At 37.5% G+C, this 16,066-nt stretch overlaps 1 protein-coding gene across 30 annotated transcripts in view; it reads left to right on the top strand.

Moving 5' to 3' along the window:
• The window catches only part of ABI2 (abl interactor 2), a 92,203-nt gene that overhangs the window by 72,743 nt on the left and 3,394 nt on the right, over positions 1-16,066 (top strand). For 16 of the 30 annotated variants that reach the window (XM_017671119.3, XM_037009226.2, XM_017671115.3 and 13 more), the window contains 2 exons: positions 6,979-7,065; positions 10,728-10,901. In XM_017671119.3, the coding sequence (XP_017526608.1) occupies positions 6,979-7,065; positions 10,728-10,901 (261 nt within the window). The remainder of the gene's footprint in view (positions 1-6,978; positions 7,066-10,727; positions 10,902-16,066) is intronic. The other 14 variants (XM_037009230.2, XM_017671124.3, XM_037009223.2 and 11 more) reach the window with 1 other exon arrangement.

The following is a 16,066-nucleotide window of genomic DNA, read 5'->3' as shown; positions in this document are numbered from 1 at the left end:
ATCCAGCACACCATGCTCTGTGTGTCTGCGCTCCAGTGCGGATGGCTAGGGCTGGGTGTTTAGCAGTCCTGGGCTCCCTCTCCCTCCCTGCTCCGACTCCTCTCCTCCTGCCTCAGTTCCTGCCGTGCTGCGAGTTGTATCTTACCCCCTTCACTAGGCGCTGGGTTCTCGCAGGTGTAGATGTCATCTGGCTGTTGTTCTGTGTCTTATGGTCTCTCTTTTAGGAATAGTTGTATTTGTTGTATTTTCAAAAATATATATGGTTTGGGAGGAGATTTTCACTGCCCTCCTCATGCCGCCATCTTGACTCTGCCCCTAGGGACATCTACTGTAGAATCTTGCAGAAGAAATTTGATCCTCCTTCTACATAAACACAGTTTAAAAAGAATGCTTTTATATTTATTCTCACATTTGATTGTTATATGATCCTTTTCATCTGTATTTTACAGGTGAGGAAATGGAGGCTGAGGTAATGGTCAAGGTAGAATTTGAATTTAGGTCATTTGACTCAAAGTTCATGTTCTTTCTTTTGTACTATCCTGCCCACCTTCAGGTTTTTCTCTTGCCCTCCCACGTCTTCTCTTTTGCTTGGGGGAAGGGAGAAGCCCACACTATTATGTAAAGTGTGTTAGGGCCCAAGCCCTCATCAGTCTTCCATACAGTTATATCCTGGGAATAATGTTCAGTAACTGTTGAATATTGAATGAATCTCTTGTTACATTATTCACATCCCTTCACTGTTTTGAGTCCCTTTTGTAAATTAAATGCCGTATTATAGTCTAACCAGTGCACTGTAGTGTGATGACCAGCTGCCTCGGTTGAAATAGGCTTCTCTTACTCCTGTCTTTGCTTGTTCTTAGTAGGTTTGGTTTTGCCATTCTTTTTTACTCATTTTGAGCTTAATTTTAACAAATCTGCCTGTCTTTTTCATCATTCTGCTTTTAAATCATATGCTACCATGCTGCAGGTGCTATTTTGTACCAAATGCATCTTTTACTTTAAAATTTTAGTTTGTTAGATACAGTCTGTTTCATAGTTCTGCTGAAAGTAAGCTGCTCTCTGGCCTTTCTGGAAGTCTAGATAGTTATTGCTTAGGGCCCTATTCCCTTCCTTATTGTTAGGTAGAGTTTTGAAAGAATTATTTCAGTCCAAATGGGCTAGTTCCATAATAGAGCTGAGAGATACTTCCCTGTGAAACAGCTTGGGACCAAGTGTGCATGATACTCAGATCCACAAGGATATTTCATGCTGTGTATATGTCAAAATATTAGTCTTGTGAGAACCTGGTTGGTAAAATTTATTTGAAGGCAGTTATTTAAGCACATATTTAAATGTGTTTTAAATGCATATTTCAATACATTGTAAATCTTATTCTAACATACTTGAAAGTATATGTTAAAGTAGGAAAGTACCCTACTCTGTAATGATTTTAATGAAAGTATATTTCACACTCATGGGAAGTAAACTGAGATTGTTGAGCCTTCTGTATAATGTGTGAGACAATTTAGGTAGCTTTTCCCCCTCATAGTCCTCTCTACTTGGTTCTGCCTTTTCCTCCAGGGATGTTGGTAATTGTTTAAAAAAGGTTACTATAGTTTTGTTAGTTGATTAAACAGAGTGCTTTATTCTAAACTAAAATTTTATTTTACAAATCCTGTTCTTTGAAAAACTTTTTGTGAGACTTAATGTTTTACAAACCAGTGTTTTAAGGTTTTTAGATATTATCTTAATTTCATTTGCTTTAGAATATTATGTGCCTTTTGTTAACCCTACTGGTCTTACAATGGTCCCTGTTTTTTCTTATTTAAAATTTGTTGTGCTTTCTCAAGTAACTAATTCCCTGACTTAACAAAGTGATCCCAGGTTTGTGTTTTATGAGCATATTTTTTGAAGTTGGAGGCCTGACATGGATGCATGCTTCTGAAGTGAGCTGACAGGCTGGGATTCATGTGAATGTAAATCCAGTGAGGTTTTCTGTGAGATGTAAATCTTGCAGCACTATTACAGTATTTAGTTTGAGTTTGACAGGGTATTACAACATAGCAACTAAAATATGGAACACCCAGTGTCTAATGCCAAGTCCTAGGAGCAGAATAATTGTTTTCTACTGAGATTATTTCAGAAATAAATTAATGAAAGGAACACTTTGATCAGGGTATAACTGAAACTCCTATTGTTCTTATTGTTTCTTAAATCTAACCCAAAAATGAGCATACCAATTTATTATTCATCTTGTTAGCAGCAGAGAGAGTCATTCAAACAAATAGGTCTAAGTTAACAGTTTTATTTTAAATATAAACATTAAGCACCATGGTGGTAAATAATAATATCTGTGTATCTACATACATGCATTTTTACATATACACTTACATATATAAACCTGGTTTCATAAGTGTCTTAGTTCAGGCTGCTATAACAAAAGTACCATAGACTGGATGGCTTATAAGAACCAGAAATTTATTTCTCACAGTTCTGAAAGCTAGAAGTCAGAGATCAGGGTGCTGACATGGTCAGTTGGAACCCTCATCCAGGTTGCAGACTGCTCTTGTCTTGTATTCTCACATGGTAGAGAAAGAGAAAGAGAGCTCTCTGGGGTTTCTTTTATAAGGGCATGAATTTCATTTGTGAGGTCCCTATATTCATGACCTAGTCACCTCCCAAAGGTGACCTCACCTAAAACCATTACTTTGGGGGTTAGGATTTCAACATACAAATTTTTGGGGGGTCACAAACATGCAGTCCATGACAGTAAGGAATCAATAATGTGATATTTAAGTGCTTTGATAGAAGATAATCCTACATTTTAATGGTCATATTTTCTTAAAACAAAGACTACTAATCTGATTCATCAAGTGGAATGTTGGTGACTGCATATAGTTATATGAGATTGAGGAAATTGTGAATGAGTATGGTGTTTTACACAGGCAATATGTCAGGCTTTAACCCCTGAATGTTAATAAAAACAACTGAAAAGAAACAGTGGAAAAGCAATATTTGATTGGTGATAATTGCAAAAGAGAAGCCATAACACATACTCTCTAAATGGTAGTTAAGTTACAGCATTACCATAAATTTCCAGAATACAGATGTTGTGGGGCTTTAGCAAAGTGTAAGTAAAGAACATAGCAAGAAGCTATTTTCAAGTCCTCTTTTTAGAGGCACTCTTTAGGGTTTATTAATGAATGTTTATGGAGAACAAAAAGCAAGAAAACAACTGAAAAGTGTTAAGGATGACCAAAAGCAAATAGACTCTCTATCCTGATCATTAAACAGACAAGTTGTATTTTTAAACTGTCTTAATTTACTATTTTTTCTTGGCATAACAGTGATTTTTTTTAACCTCTAAAGAATAACAAAAGTGATCCATCTCTTTTAACTCTTGTGAGACTATAAGATTGATAATTATTTGGTAACCATATTTTTTTCCATAAAACTCATCTTACTGAGTATGATTAAATACAGTTTGCTTTTAAATATTCATTGTTCTAAGTTGCTATCCATGTTTAGAAAACATTTCACTCTTAAATTGCTTAAATTATTTCTCTCACTGGAATGTAAAATATAAACAACTAAGGGCTACCAAGATGTATGACCTCTAAAGGTGATACTCTTTGCTGGTTTTGGAAGTAGTACTTAGAGTGTTTCTTTTGTCTGATTTTTTTCAGTATTTATAAAGCTGTAAAAATAAGTTGTAGAAGAATTATTTTTTTCCAAAACTCTTTGGAATGGATATTTTAAAATAGTACGCCTCAGGGATTATGCTCCAAAGGATTATAAGTAACCAGGAAGGTCATGCCTGGAAAGTCTGTAGATTTCATCATCACAGATTCATCCTCTAAGTGTGGTTTGCTTCCAGAGCTTTTTACTATTTATACATCTATCTTTTACATTGTGCACATAAGCTGTAGTTCCTTCAGCTCTTCTACTTGAGGTTTCTTTGTAAACTCCAGTCACTTGGTGACACTACCTCTTCACATTAACTTCTCCATTGCGCATTGTGAGCGTAACATTACTGAATTCAAGTTTGGAGACCTTTTCGTAGTTACAGGGAAAGGATCTTGTCATATGAGGAATCCTCTTTGACGAGTGGAGTGAAAACAAGTTCATAGTGACATCTTGCTTTTGCCTCTTCATGCGATGCTTGGGGCTGGGACTAAATGTTGCCAACAATTCTTCATGTCAAAATCCTGCTTGAATTGTCCTTGAATGGTTCATTTCAACTCAACTCTAAGTAAGATAAATCTAAAGTAGGATGTTCCCATTCACTGGAGTGGTCCAGAAAGAAAATGCTGTATCTGAATTAACTTGGACCACCATTATGTAAAAATTTTGCCCCAGGCAAAAAAGTAGAACTTGGGGCAACTCTTGTAAACTCCATCTGGAACTGAAGTTTTTAACATGCTCTGGATTGGCTTTGAAAAAGTCAACTTGTTCTGTTATCAAGTAATTCTAAGGACAATCTGGGGTTAGTTTTTACCTGGGTGGCTGTTGGTGGGCTTCTTAGAACTACTATTGTTCCAGATTTTCACTTTCAGAGCTAGGAAAGAAATAAAACATTGATCTTTAAAAATATTTAACCTACCTAAAAAAATGACTGTTCTAAGTTAAGCATCTAATGACTTTTTTTTAGCTGAGTAGCAGAATGCCTTTTTTTTCCAGAAGTGAAAATTCTGCTTTTCTATTGCAGGGCAAGTTGGGATGGGTGCTAACAGAGGAGGAGCATTTTATCTTACTTGATATGAACATCTGGTCTCTGCTTTTCTAGTACCAGTTGTCTGCTTCTCTCTCTCAGTATTTTTATCTGTTCTGTTTCTGCTACCTTCTCTGTTCATATGTGTTATACAGGGCGTTGTGAACAGATCAGCAGTTGTTCTGAGCCTCTGGGAGTGGGAGACAGACACTCAAAGATTTACCACAAAAGAGTGTGACTTGAGAGAAAAACCTAAACAAAAGGTATCTTTTAAAGAAAGGTACCAGTTTCTGGGGTTATACTGCTTTGTCCCTTAAGTCTAGATATTCTTTGGGATTATCTGCCTAGCTGTTGTCTGTGTAGTATAGATGCTTTCCCTGCACTTACCCACCACACAGCTATTCTCTCTCTCCTGATAGTACTAGTTCTGTACCTTTTGTTTTTTTCTCACAAACTCAACCCAGACTTTCCATTTGCCTCCAATATGTATGGTTAAGTCACTTTCATATGTATTAGTTATCATATCATGATCTCTCCCTGGCTCTCCTGTTCACCAGCCTCTTTCTTCTCTTAGTAGGTTAATGTGGCTAATGGCAACTTCACCTTCATAGTTATGAAGGCTAAAAATCCAAGAAACATCTTCAGCTGTTGCTTTTCTTCAAATGCTAGCTAAATCCTTAGATACCAAGTACTCTTTTTCCATACTGTTAGTAAGTTCTCTCTTTTCTACTGTCTTGATCTTTTTGTGCCAGGTCCTAGGTCAGGCTTTCTGTGTACAGTGTTCTTGTTTTAGTCTTTGCAACCACTCTGTAAAGTAGCTTGCACTATGTTTTTCATATAACATTTATGGATTAGGCTCAAAGAGGTTAATCTGCTGTTTCAACAGCAAGTAAATGGTGAATTCAGGTTGGTGCTGGGTGACTTCAAAGTCCAGTCTTTGTACACTAAGCACTCTTTCAGCTAACATATAAGTCCTTCCCTTTTTCATAATCTACCCACTCACTTTTCTAGGTTTTGTACTTTCTCTCTGGGGTATCTCACTAGCCATATGGAAGCATTTCCCATCTTGTGAACTAGTTGTGCTATTTATACATCTAAGCCTTTGCCCTTCCTTGGTTCTCAGCTTGTCTTTCTCAATCCTTGTCTGCTTGTCAGACTCGTTTTCTTCTCAAGTATTGACCAAGTACTTGCTCAGAGATCATTTGTGTGTGGCCTCTCTCACTCGCGCCCACCCTGCCCTGTGCCCCCGCTTCCCTTATCACCATCACACCAACCTCCTCTACCACACCACCACCACCACCTCCTCCAGGGAATTGCTCCAAGTATTGCTGGGTTAAGGTTATTATTTTATCTTCTCTTCTTAACTAGAATGTGATTTGAGGGCAGTGATTTATTTATTCATCTATTTAGTTTTATTCATTGTAACTATAATTTGGAGCTAATAAAGGATGCTCTCTTTTTATAAGAAGATTAAAATCATACGTTATACCCATTCTGAAGGAAACTATAACTGTAGAATGAATCCTGGGCAATTATTTGGCACATACCTGCTTATTTGTATATTTAACATCCATGAAGTATTTGTTGCTAGGCACTGTACCAGGTGTTTGACAAAGAGGGAAAGACCTTGGGGAGGAAAGGAGAATCATTTGAATGAGGCCAGCATTTTTCTGTAGGGTCAAGGGGAAAATGTTCCTGCTGGAGCAGATGGTATGAATTGGGATTCTGAAAACTTGTAATGACACAGACCTGACTCTCAGAGAATGGTTTTGATATTGGTCTCCTAGCAGAGTGCTTGCACTTAGGAGGAAGTCAGTAAGTACTTGTTTAAATTATGAGTGAAGAACCAATTAATTTGCCTGTTAATGAAGTAATAAAAGGATAAATTTAGAATGTTGGGGTGTAATGTTTTTTTTTTGAATTGATGAACATTTAAACTTGTAACCTTCAAGGTAAAGTCCAGAAAACCAAATTATTCTTGGTAATTTTAAAAACTTATTTCTTAGAGAAGACATGTTGATATGACAAGATCATTTTGCAATTATATGTTAGAATAGATTTGTACATGGTAAATGCTTCCTGCTGTAAATTTTTAAAACTTCCTTAAAACTCCCCTAATACTTTGTTTCATATGTTATTGAATTATCCCTCAAAAGAGGATCACTAAGATAGCTTATAAAATGTCTGTGCACAGTGCTTCCCGTCCTTGTATGCTTGTTTTATCGTCCTTCCCTTTGAGTGGAATGTGCCCTCACCCCTTGTCCCCTGCACCTCTTTTGTTTTTGCAGTATCTCTGGCTCCTCCTCCTCCCTCCATCCTACAGGTAACTCCTCAGTTACCTTTAATGGGATTTGTGGCCAGAGTCCAAGAAAATAGTAAGTTTATGTCTTCTTTATGCTGGAGATCAGATTATAGGCATAAAATGTCATTTATATATGATTGGCTGCATAGTCACTCACTTGCTGATACTTCACATATTTGAATATTATGAACAAGTCACTCTGAGAGTAGCTAGGGCAGATGATAAAATAAGAAGTTCCCTTTCAAACAATTTAAAATCTGGTAGTGAAGATAAAAACAGATATAAAATAAGACACATGTAAGAAAAGAAAGATTATATCTGACTGAAGAGATTTTATTTAGCCACCAGGTATTCCATCTTTTTCTCCGGTTGCTCAGACCATGGTAGTCTAGTTTCCTGTCACTGGAGTTTTAGGGTTTCATGGCTGGCCTGAGACTCTCCATTGAGTCCTACGATTCCAGGTGTAAAAAGGGCCATGCTGTAGTAGGTCCCAGAGGACCAGAGCTGCCAGTCTGTCTCCCAAGAGGCCTCATAGGCTGGCCTGAATTTATGGTGGCCTGTGGTCCGGTGCTCAGCCATGCAGGACCAGATAACTAATCTTACCAGTTGAGTTTTCTCCTAGGGAAGCATTGGGGAAACTCAGGAGACTGATGTCTATAAAACAGAAGGGCTGTGTCAACATTCAGTGAGGAACTGGTTACAGAGACCAGTGAACATGATCTGTGTGGTAGAATTTTCTTGTGAGCATTCTGCATGAGGAGCCAAATCACAATCCTAAGTGTGTATGATGGACATGGAACCTGACTAGGGGACTCACATTAATGACAGGTTTAATGCCACCAGGCTGGAGTAGCCCGGTGTATGCATCTCATAACAGGGATGGCCTCTCCAGTGGAATAGAAATATTTACACTCTTTTGCTTAGGGTTCCTGCTCGTTTGGGAATGGGCACTGCCACTACTTGAGAATGTAAGCTCTATGAGAGCAGGAGTTTGCTTTGATTTGTTCACTGGCTGTTCCCCCAGCACTTAGAAAGGCATTGGAGAAAGGCAATGGGACGCATGGCATAGTAGATACTTTCAGTCACTCCTTTTCTGTGCTTCCAGAGTAATTACGCCCACCTTTCTTTGTGGTATTTTACCTGGTAATAATCCAGTCTTAATGGCTGAGGGCTCATGGTCTCTTTCAGGTGCCTTTGCATCTCCATTTGCCAATCTGTGAAAAGAGTTTATTTTACTTCTGTTTATTGGAAGGTATCCCATGAGCACCTCCAGTGCTTACCACAGTGTGATTACCTTTTGGTATAGTCTTTTTTCATTTCGTTCCATAGTTATATATATTTCTCACCTATGAACTTTATAAAAATAAGAAACTTTGTGAGGTGAGCTGTGGCTGATTTTACAGATATAGCAGGATTTATACATTTAAATGAATGTTGTCCTCTTCAAAGCATTCACCCTAGAAAGATACATACCTGTCTTTTGGAATTACCTTCATAGCTTTTAAGTACATTATTTTGAAGATACTCTGTGGTAACAGACACTCTGGGTTAAGTTTGCTATTGAAGAAGTCTGGCATTTTTTGGAAGCAGTTTTACTGCTCTAAGTAGTGCAGCTGTGGTCCTGATATTTGTCTTAAAATCCTTCTGTCACTCCCCAAGTCTCTGTGGATAGAGCTCAGAGTGTTGCCAGGCCCTTCTGGCTTAGTCCTCTTCTCTTTCTTCATGCCATGCCTCTTTTTACTGAATTTCAGTCAGTTCTTTGTAGGGTTCCTGCTTCCATACCTGCATATCTGTACCTGCATATCTGTTTTTGTTTCATGTTTGCATCTGACACTAAATATCCACCCTCATCCTATCCTCTCCTCTGGCCATTAACTCTTACTTACCCTTCAGGTTTTAGGAAGCCTTTCCTAACTCACGTAAGAGGTTTGGTCTGCTGCCTTGTTTCCCATAATGACTTACAGCACTTACTGTGCTTACTTATAAATGAAAGTTTAGTTGTCCACGTCTCCATGACTTTGCCCACTGCTCTGTTGCCGGCACTGAGCATAGTAGCCAGCCGTAGGAGGCTTTCAGCTGATGTTTGCTGAATGGCTAATAATGAAACGTGACTTTAAAGTTACTGAATTGTTCTCATACCATAGTAGTGTAGTTTTTAAGATAACAGGCATTGGAATTCAAATTCCTGCTCATCCTCTTACTTGCTGTAAAACCACTTAACGTTGGAAAGCCAGTTTCCAAAGAATGAACATTAAAAACACCACCTCCCAAGGTAAAGATTAAATGAAATACCGTAGTGCAAAGTGCTAGCTGAGTAATTGGAACATTTTAAGTAAAAAAATGGTATCTTATGTTAGTCTTTAAACCAACTCTGAGACCATTAGAAGAAAAGGTAAAAATGAGCAATGGCAGCATCTTGAGTAATTTTCTAGTGTAATTTCTCAAGGTGATTGTTTTGAAAGACAAAGTTCCTTTGGATCTGTGTTTTTGTGCTATTGTTTAAAGTCAATCTCTTTATCTTATAAATGCAAATAAGATATACTGTTGATTCTTCCCCAACCATATGTAATTTGTTATAAAGTATATGCTAAAAGCATATATCTATGTCTTTTATTAAAAAATCCCATTAGGGCTAAAATACTTACTTTTAATGAGTAAGGTTTTGAGATGCATGAGGTAGATAACTTGGTAAGTACGGAGGGTCATAGCAGGTGGAAGAAGGCGGGGGCAGGGCAGTTATGGTGTTGATGCGGCTCATGCTCACCAGGCAGGGGCAGTCTTCCAAAATCCACGTCATTCCATCAGTAGGCTTAGATCAAAAACAGAAAATAAACAGGATTGCTCAGAGAATTTCACAGAAACAGTACCTTATAAATAAGCACGAGTGCTCATTAAAATTGGGCAGCTGTTAAGTGCTGCTTTATTCAGTTTATTTTGTTGAGCTGTGCTAAGTATGTATCTAGCATTTTGAAAGCTTTGAGTCCTCTGAATTTGGAGATAATCTTTCTGGCACTACTGTATGCTGATACCTGAGCTGTGGAAACAGATCTCTGTAAGAGACATTTAAAATATTTTAAGTCATTCTCAGTGTTTAGCCTGAAGAAATTCTGGATTGTAAGGTTAGTCTGTATTAGTTGAAGTTCTGTGTGTGTGTATGTGTGTGTGTGCACATACATACATACATAAAAAATAATGAACATCTTCATGAATCAAGTTGCCCACAGTCATTTGTGACTTCTGCCCCGGTAAAGTGGTATTTTTTAAAAATTCATTTTTTTAGGTTATTATCAAATTAAAACTACTAAGCAGATTACTAAAGTTAGACTGTTCAGTGGACTCATTCTAGTTTGTTACAAATTAAATATGGTGAAATGTCCAAATTATATAGTTCTGCTAACTACACTTCCTTGGATATAATGTAAAGCCACATTGTACTGTACTTACCTCCTTCTTTGAAAAAGAAGATTATGTATTGGTTGCAGAGGCTCAGTTAATAATAATTATTTCGGCTACACTTTATTCAACATCCATCAGCACTAACCCAAAAGAAGGAGAAAATTGTGCTTGGATATTTGGGACATTATACTTGGTGGTGAGACTGCTCCTACCCACTCATTTTTTGAAAGATTATTATTTTCAAGTCTAGGTTTATATTCCATGAACATAGAAGCTTGGATAGAAAATATTGAACTTAGCATAATGTGTAGTTTTGTCATCAGCTTGATGCATTCTTAGTTTCAGATACCCCCCCTCCACCACCCCCCGCAGAGGAACCTGTCTTTGATGAATCCCCCCCTCCACCTCCGCCCCCAGAAGACTATGAAGAGGAGGAAGCAGCTGTGGTTGAGTATAGTGACCCTTATGCTGAAGAGGACCCACCCTGGGCTCCAAGGTCTTACTTGGAAAAGGGTAAGTTTCAGAGGGATGTCGGGTGGGTGGGAGAAACCTCTGTGTAGAAGTGGAATTTACTGGTACTGAAGAGAATCTTATTTATTTTTCATTGATAAGTAAAGTTTTGCTTATATAACCTGTATGTTCTTACTAATTTATGATTTTGGTTCATGCTTTTGAAAGTCATGTTAGTAAAATTCTATGGCTATTTGATTTTTTATTGATAGTTATATATTTATTGTGCCTATTGAGCATGCTTTTTATGAATGGTTTCTAAAAGACAAAAATTTTAAAAGATAGGGTTTTTCTGGAATGCCTCAGGAAGAGGATGATTTTTCCAAATAGTTATCCTGACCCTACCCCCATGCTTTAAAGCTTTTGTGGTATCTTGTATCAGATACTTCAGAAGTATCTCCATATGAAACTTTCTTCCAGAGAATAGTGGTTTCTCAGTTTCTTTTGCAAAGTAGTATTGGACATTTCTTTTAGTGAAGTTTCTCTGGATATGTTAGCTAACCTTGACATGGTACTGTTGGGACATAAATCTCATTAAGCTTCCAAATCTCATCAAGACTAAGCAGCTCAGAAAAAAAAAATGTGTGCTGTCTTGAAAGAAATTTTCTCCTAAGAAATGAAAGTTGCTAACTCACTGGGTTTCAAAACTAACCACACTTTAGAATCTCCTAGGGAGCTTGTATTAACAAATACTGTATTTCCACATCTGACCAAGATAGAGGTAGTAATCAGATTTACTCACCCTCCTCAAATAGAAATGAATCCAGAAAAAAATATTAAAAGTAATGGTTTCAGACACTGGAGGACTTTGATCTCTGAGAGAAGGAACTCAGACAAGGATGAGCCTTTGATTGTCCTAGCTTGCTACCCAGAGGCAGTTTCCAGGCCACAGTGCAAGGCAGTGGAACTGAAACAGAGCTCGGAGGTCTCACTGTGTAGAGAGGATAGAGGTCAGAGTTTTGGGAGGCCATGGAGAAGAGGAAGGCTACACAAAGACAGAGGACAGAGGTCTGGAGATCTGCAGAAGGGCCCCCTCGAGTCTTGGAGGACTGGTCTGTACATGCCTGTGAAGAAACTGCCTGTGCTTGGAGAAAGAATGAGAAGAAAGTAGGCAGAAAAATTCTTGGAAATAACACACCTGGAGATAGCTCATATTCCTAAACCGGCCAGAGTAGAAAGACTTTGTAATACACAAGGCACTGAGAGAGACCTTGAAAGTGTGTCCCTTTAGTAGGGGGCCAAATTAGCCCTAGACTAATGGTTGTTCTAGACTGCTTCAGCAACACTTAAATATAAACCTTGAAAATATACAACTGATTTCAAGTAACTTAATTGAACTCCAAGACAAAATCCAACACTGTTCAAAGGAGTTAACAAAATCCAGTGCACCTAAAAGTAAGATTCAGTGTCCAGCATACAGCATTTAATAAAAAATTACAAGGCATGTATAAAATCAGAAAAATATAACTCATAACTAAAAGAAAAGTCAGTCAATAGAAACAGACTGAGAAATGGCCCAAATGATGGAACCAGACAAGGGTGCTTTAAAGTGCCACATATGTCCAAGAAGGTAAAGGAAAACATGGACATGAGAGAGAAGTAGAATATGTATATGGTGATACTTCAGAAGATCAGCAACTTTGACAACATGACAATAGAAATTATCCAAAATGAGGCATGGAGAAAAACCAAAAACAGAGCAACAGACACTAGGGACAATACCAAATAATCTTCTTTTACAGACGGTATGACTGTTGAACATCCTGAGGAATCTATAGAAAAGCTGGTAGAACTAAAAAGCAAGCTTAGAAAGATTGTAGGTTACAAAGTCAGTGTGCAAAATTAATGGGGTTTTCATATATGAGCAACGAACAATTGGAGATTGAAATTTACAAAACAATACCTTTTGTAATAACATAAATATGAAATGCTTAGGGATAAAGTTAAGATATATGCTAGGGTAGAAACTAAAACATTCACAAAAATTAATTAAGACCTTAAATAAATTGATAGCTATATTATGGTCTTTGATAATTGTTAAAAGACCAGTTTTCCTCAAATTGATCTATAAATGGAATGCAATCCCAATAAAAATTTTAGTAGTTATTCTTATATAAATTGACAAGCGGATTCTAACAGTTATGCGGAAATGCAAAGACCTAGTATATAGTCAAGACAGCTTTGAAAAGAAGACTAATATTAAAGTTGGAGGATGTAAACTACCTGATTTTAGAGTCCTACGTGTAAATTACAGTATTCAGGACAGTGTGGTGCTGTTGTAAATGTAGAAATATAAATCAGTGGAATAGAATATAGAATCCAGATAAAGATCCACACATATTGTTTGATCAAGGTGCCAAGGTAATTCAATGGGGAAAGGATCGTGTTTTCAAGAAATACTGCTGAAACAGTTGGATATCCATATCTAGAACATGAACTTCTACCCTTACCTCACCATACACAAAAATGAATGTATTTTAGACCTGAACATGAAACCTAAACTATAAAACTTCTGGAGGAAAACATAGTAGAAAATCTTTGTGTAGTGAGATTAGGAAAAGATTTTTGTAGAGATCACATAAAAACATGAAGCTTAAAAGAGAAAATTGAGAAATTCACTTTCATTAAATTTTTCTTCTTCAAAGATGCTGTAAAGAAAATGACAAAGCAAGCCTATACTGAGAATATTTGCAAAAACAACTCAGTTTAAGGAGACAAATCATTTACAGAAAAAACGTTTGAACACACTTCAGAAAATAGATACATTAATTGCAAATAAGCTTCTGGAAAGATGCTCAACATCATTAGTCATTAGGGAAATGCAAATTAAAACCACAGTGAACCAAACTAAGTACCACCGTGTACCAGCTGGAATGGCTACGATTAAAAACACTGACAATGCCAAGTGTTGGATAAAGTGTGGTGGAATTGAAGCTCTTATGCATTGCTGGTAAGAATGTAGATGTTTCAGCCACTTTGGGAAACATACAGTTTCTTAGAAGTTAGATGTACACCTCCCAGCTGAAGGCAGTCCCTTCTTTGCATTTATTTAAGAGGAATGAATTTGTATGTTCACACAAAGACTTGAACTTGATGTTTATAGCTGCTTCCTTCATAATAGCCAAAACTTGGAAATAACCCAAATGTCTTACAGCTGGTGAGTAGATAAACTAATTTTGGGAAAGCCACCCATATTCAATGGAACACTGCTCAGCAATTAGAAGGAACAAACTACCAATATAAGCAGCAATAGGGATGGATTTCAAGCATTATACTAACGAAAGAATTCAGACATAGAAGACTCATAACTTTATGATTCCATCTAAAAGGAATCTAGATCAGTTTCCAGGGCCCAGTACAGGAAGGTATAGTTGTCTAAACTCTTGGAACTCTATACTTAACTGGTGTGGTGTGTTTGTGTCTAAATGTCTAAATAACCCCTTAACAGAATTGTTTTTAAGGGGAAAAAAGTGAGCCTACGGTACTACACTAGGATGTGGTCTTGGCCATTGACATACTTTACAAACTCCCTAGCTGACTTGCCCACTGTCCTAAAGGGATGACAGTTTTAAGCTTTGAAAAACCAGCTCAGTTATTCCTTAAGAGAAAAAGCACAATGGAAAGTTTCGCTTCCTAAAAATGTACTCTTCAGTGAATGTGTTGAAAATCTGGAGAGTTTTGTAAGAGAGGAAAGTAAGTTTGTTTTCAGTTCAAGTAATGCTTTAAAGTTTAGACGAACATGCCTGAGATGTTCCCTAAGATGTTTTTCGAAGTTTGGTTTCTCTAAGTTAAATCTATTCAAACATGAAGAGTAAATAAACTCTTCTCTATCCTTTCTAGCAAAACACAAGCAAAATAACTGTGTTCAGCTTATGATTGCTTTTTTGTTGTGCATAATGTTAAGGCTTTTGCCTAATGACTCATTTTGCTACTAAGACCTTAGAATCTGGTTCTCAATCCTGCCTATTATTAGTCACCTAGGGAACATTTGGTATGGCTGACCCTTCAGACTTACTAAATCAGAATCTGTGTGGGACCCAGGCATCAGAATTTTTTAAATTCCTCAGATAATTCCAAGGTTGAGAACCACTGCAGTAGGAGAACATTTATCTTCACCCTTGATTACTACCCATACTAGCCAGGTGAGGGTGACTGTGTGTGTCAGTGTCTTGATTTAATTTGGATAGAGAACAGATATTTTCAGGTGTTTATTATGTGCCTGGTATAACGCAAGACCTATTACATCTGTAAGGCAATTAATCTCCCCATTTTACAAACCAGGAAATTGAAGTTCAAAAATAATTTGTTATAGACTATATAACAAAATGTTAAGTGTTACAGAAAAGACAGTGTATCATAATGATTATAACGATAATAGAATAAGCTAACATTTATATAGACTGTTTACCTTATACAAGGCCCTGGGCTGTGTATTATATGTTTAATATAATAATGTTTTGAAGTGTTAACACTTACTATTCCCATAATATGGTTGAGTAAAAAGCAGCTTAGAAAGTTTGGTCTGTAAACCAAGTGGTACCTGGGATTCGAAATAGGTGGTATAACTCCAGAACCTTAACCATGGTCCTAAAGCTTGAGCTCTGGCAGACCTGGGATTGAGGCTTGGTTATTCCTATTACTGATTTAATTCTTCCTGGCACACTTGACTTACTTGTCAGTGCCCATTTTATGTCCCTTCCTTCTACCAAGCCACCTGTTCCTGTGTCCTGCCTGCTCAATGACATAACTTCTTGGTAGAACTAAAACACAACATGTGATAATTAAAACATTTCTGCCATTGCAAAACTGACAGTCTCCTGTCATTTTGCTCTTCATGTCTCTGAAAATCAGCATGGATGCTCTATTTATGATTATTAAAAAATGAATAGTGCCATCAGTTCTTGGGGATTCCAGAAAGCTTTTTAGAGGACATGACATTTGTGACGTGCCTTGAATGATGAGTAGGAGTTTCTCAGGCAAAGAGAGAGAAGGGGCCATGCAGGCCGAGGGAACCCTGAGTGAAAGCGCGTGGCTCTTTGAGGCCTGGTGAGTGTGTCTGTCCATGAGAACATGGGGTTGGAGGGAGACTGGATGGGATATGAGTGCAGGAAGCGCTGTCAGTTCTAACCGGGGGTGGGAGGCCTTGAATACCAGGCGGAAGCATTTGC

Source organism: Manis javanica, chromosome 12 (genome assembly GCF_040802235.1).
Source record: "Manis javanica isolate MJ-LG chromosome 12, MJ_LKY, whole genome shotgun sequence".
NCBI lineage: Eukaryota > Metazoa > Chordata > Mammalia > Pholidota > Manidae > Manis > Manis javanica.
The sequence above is the reverse complement of the archived record's forward strand: the minus strand, read 5'-3'. Positions and strand labels throughout refer to the sequence as shown.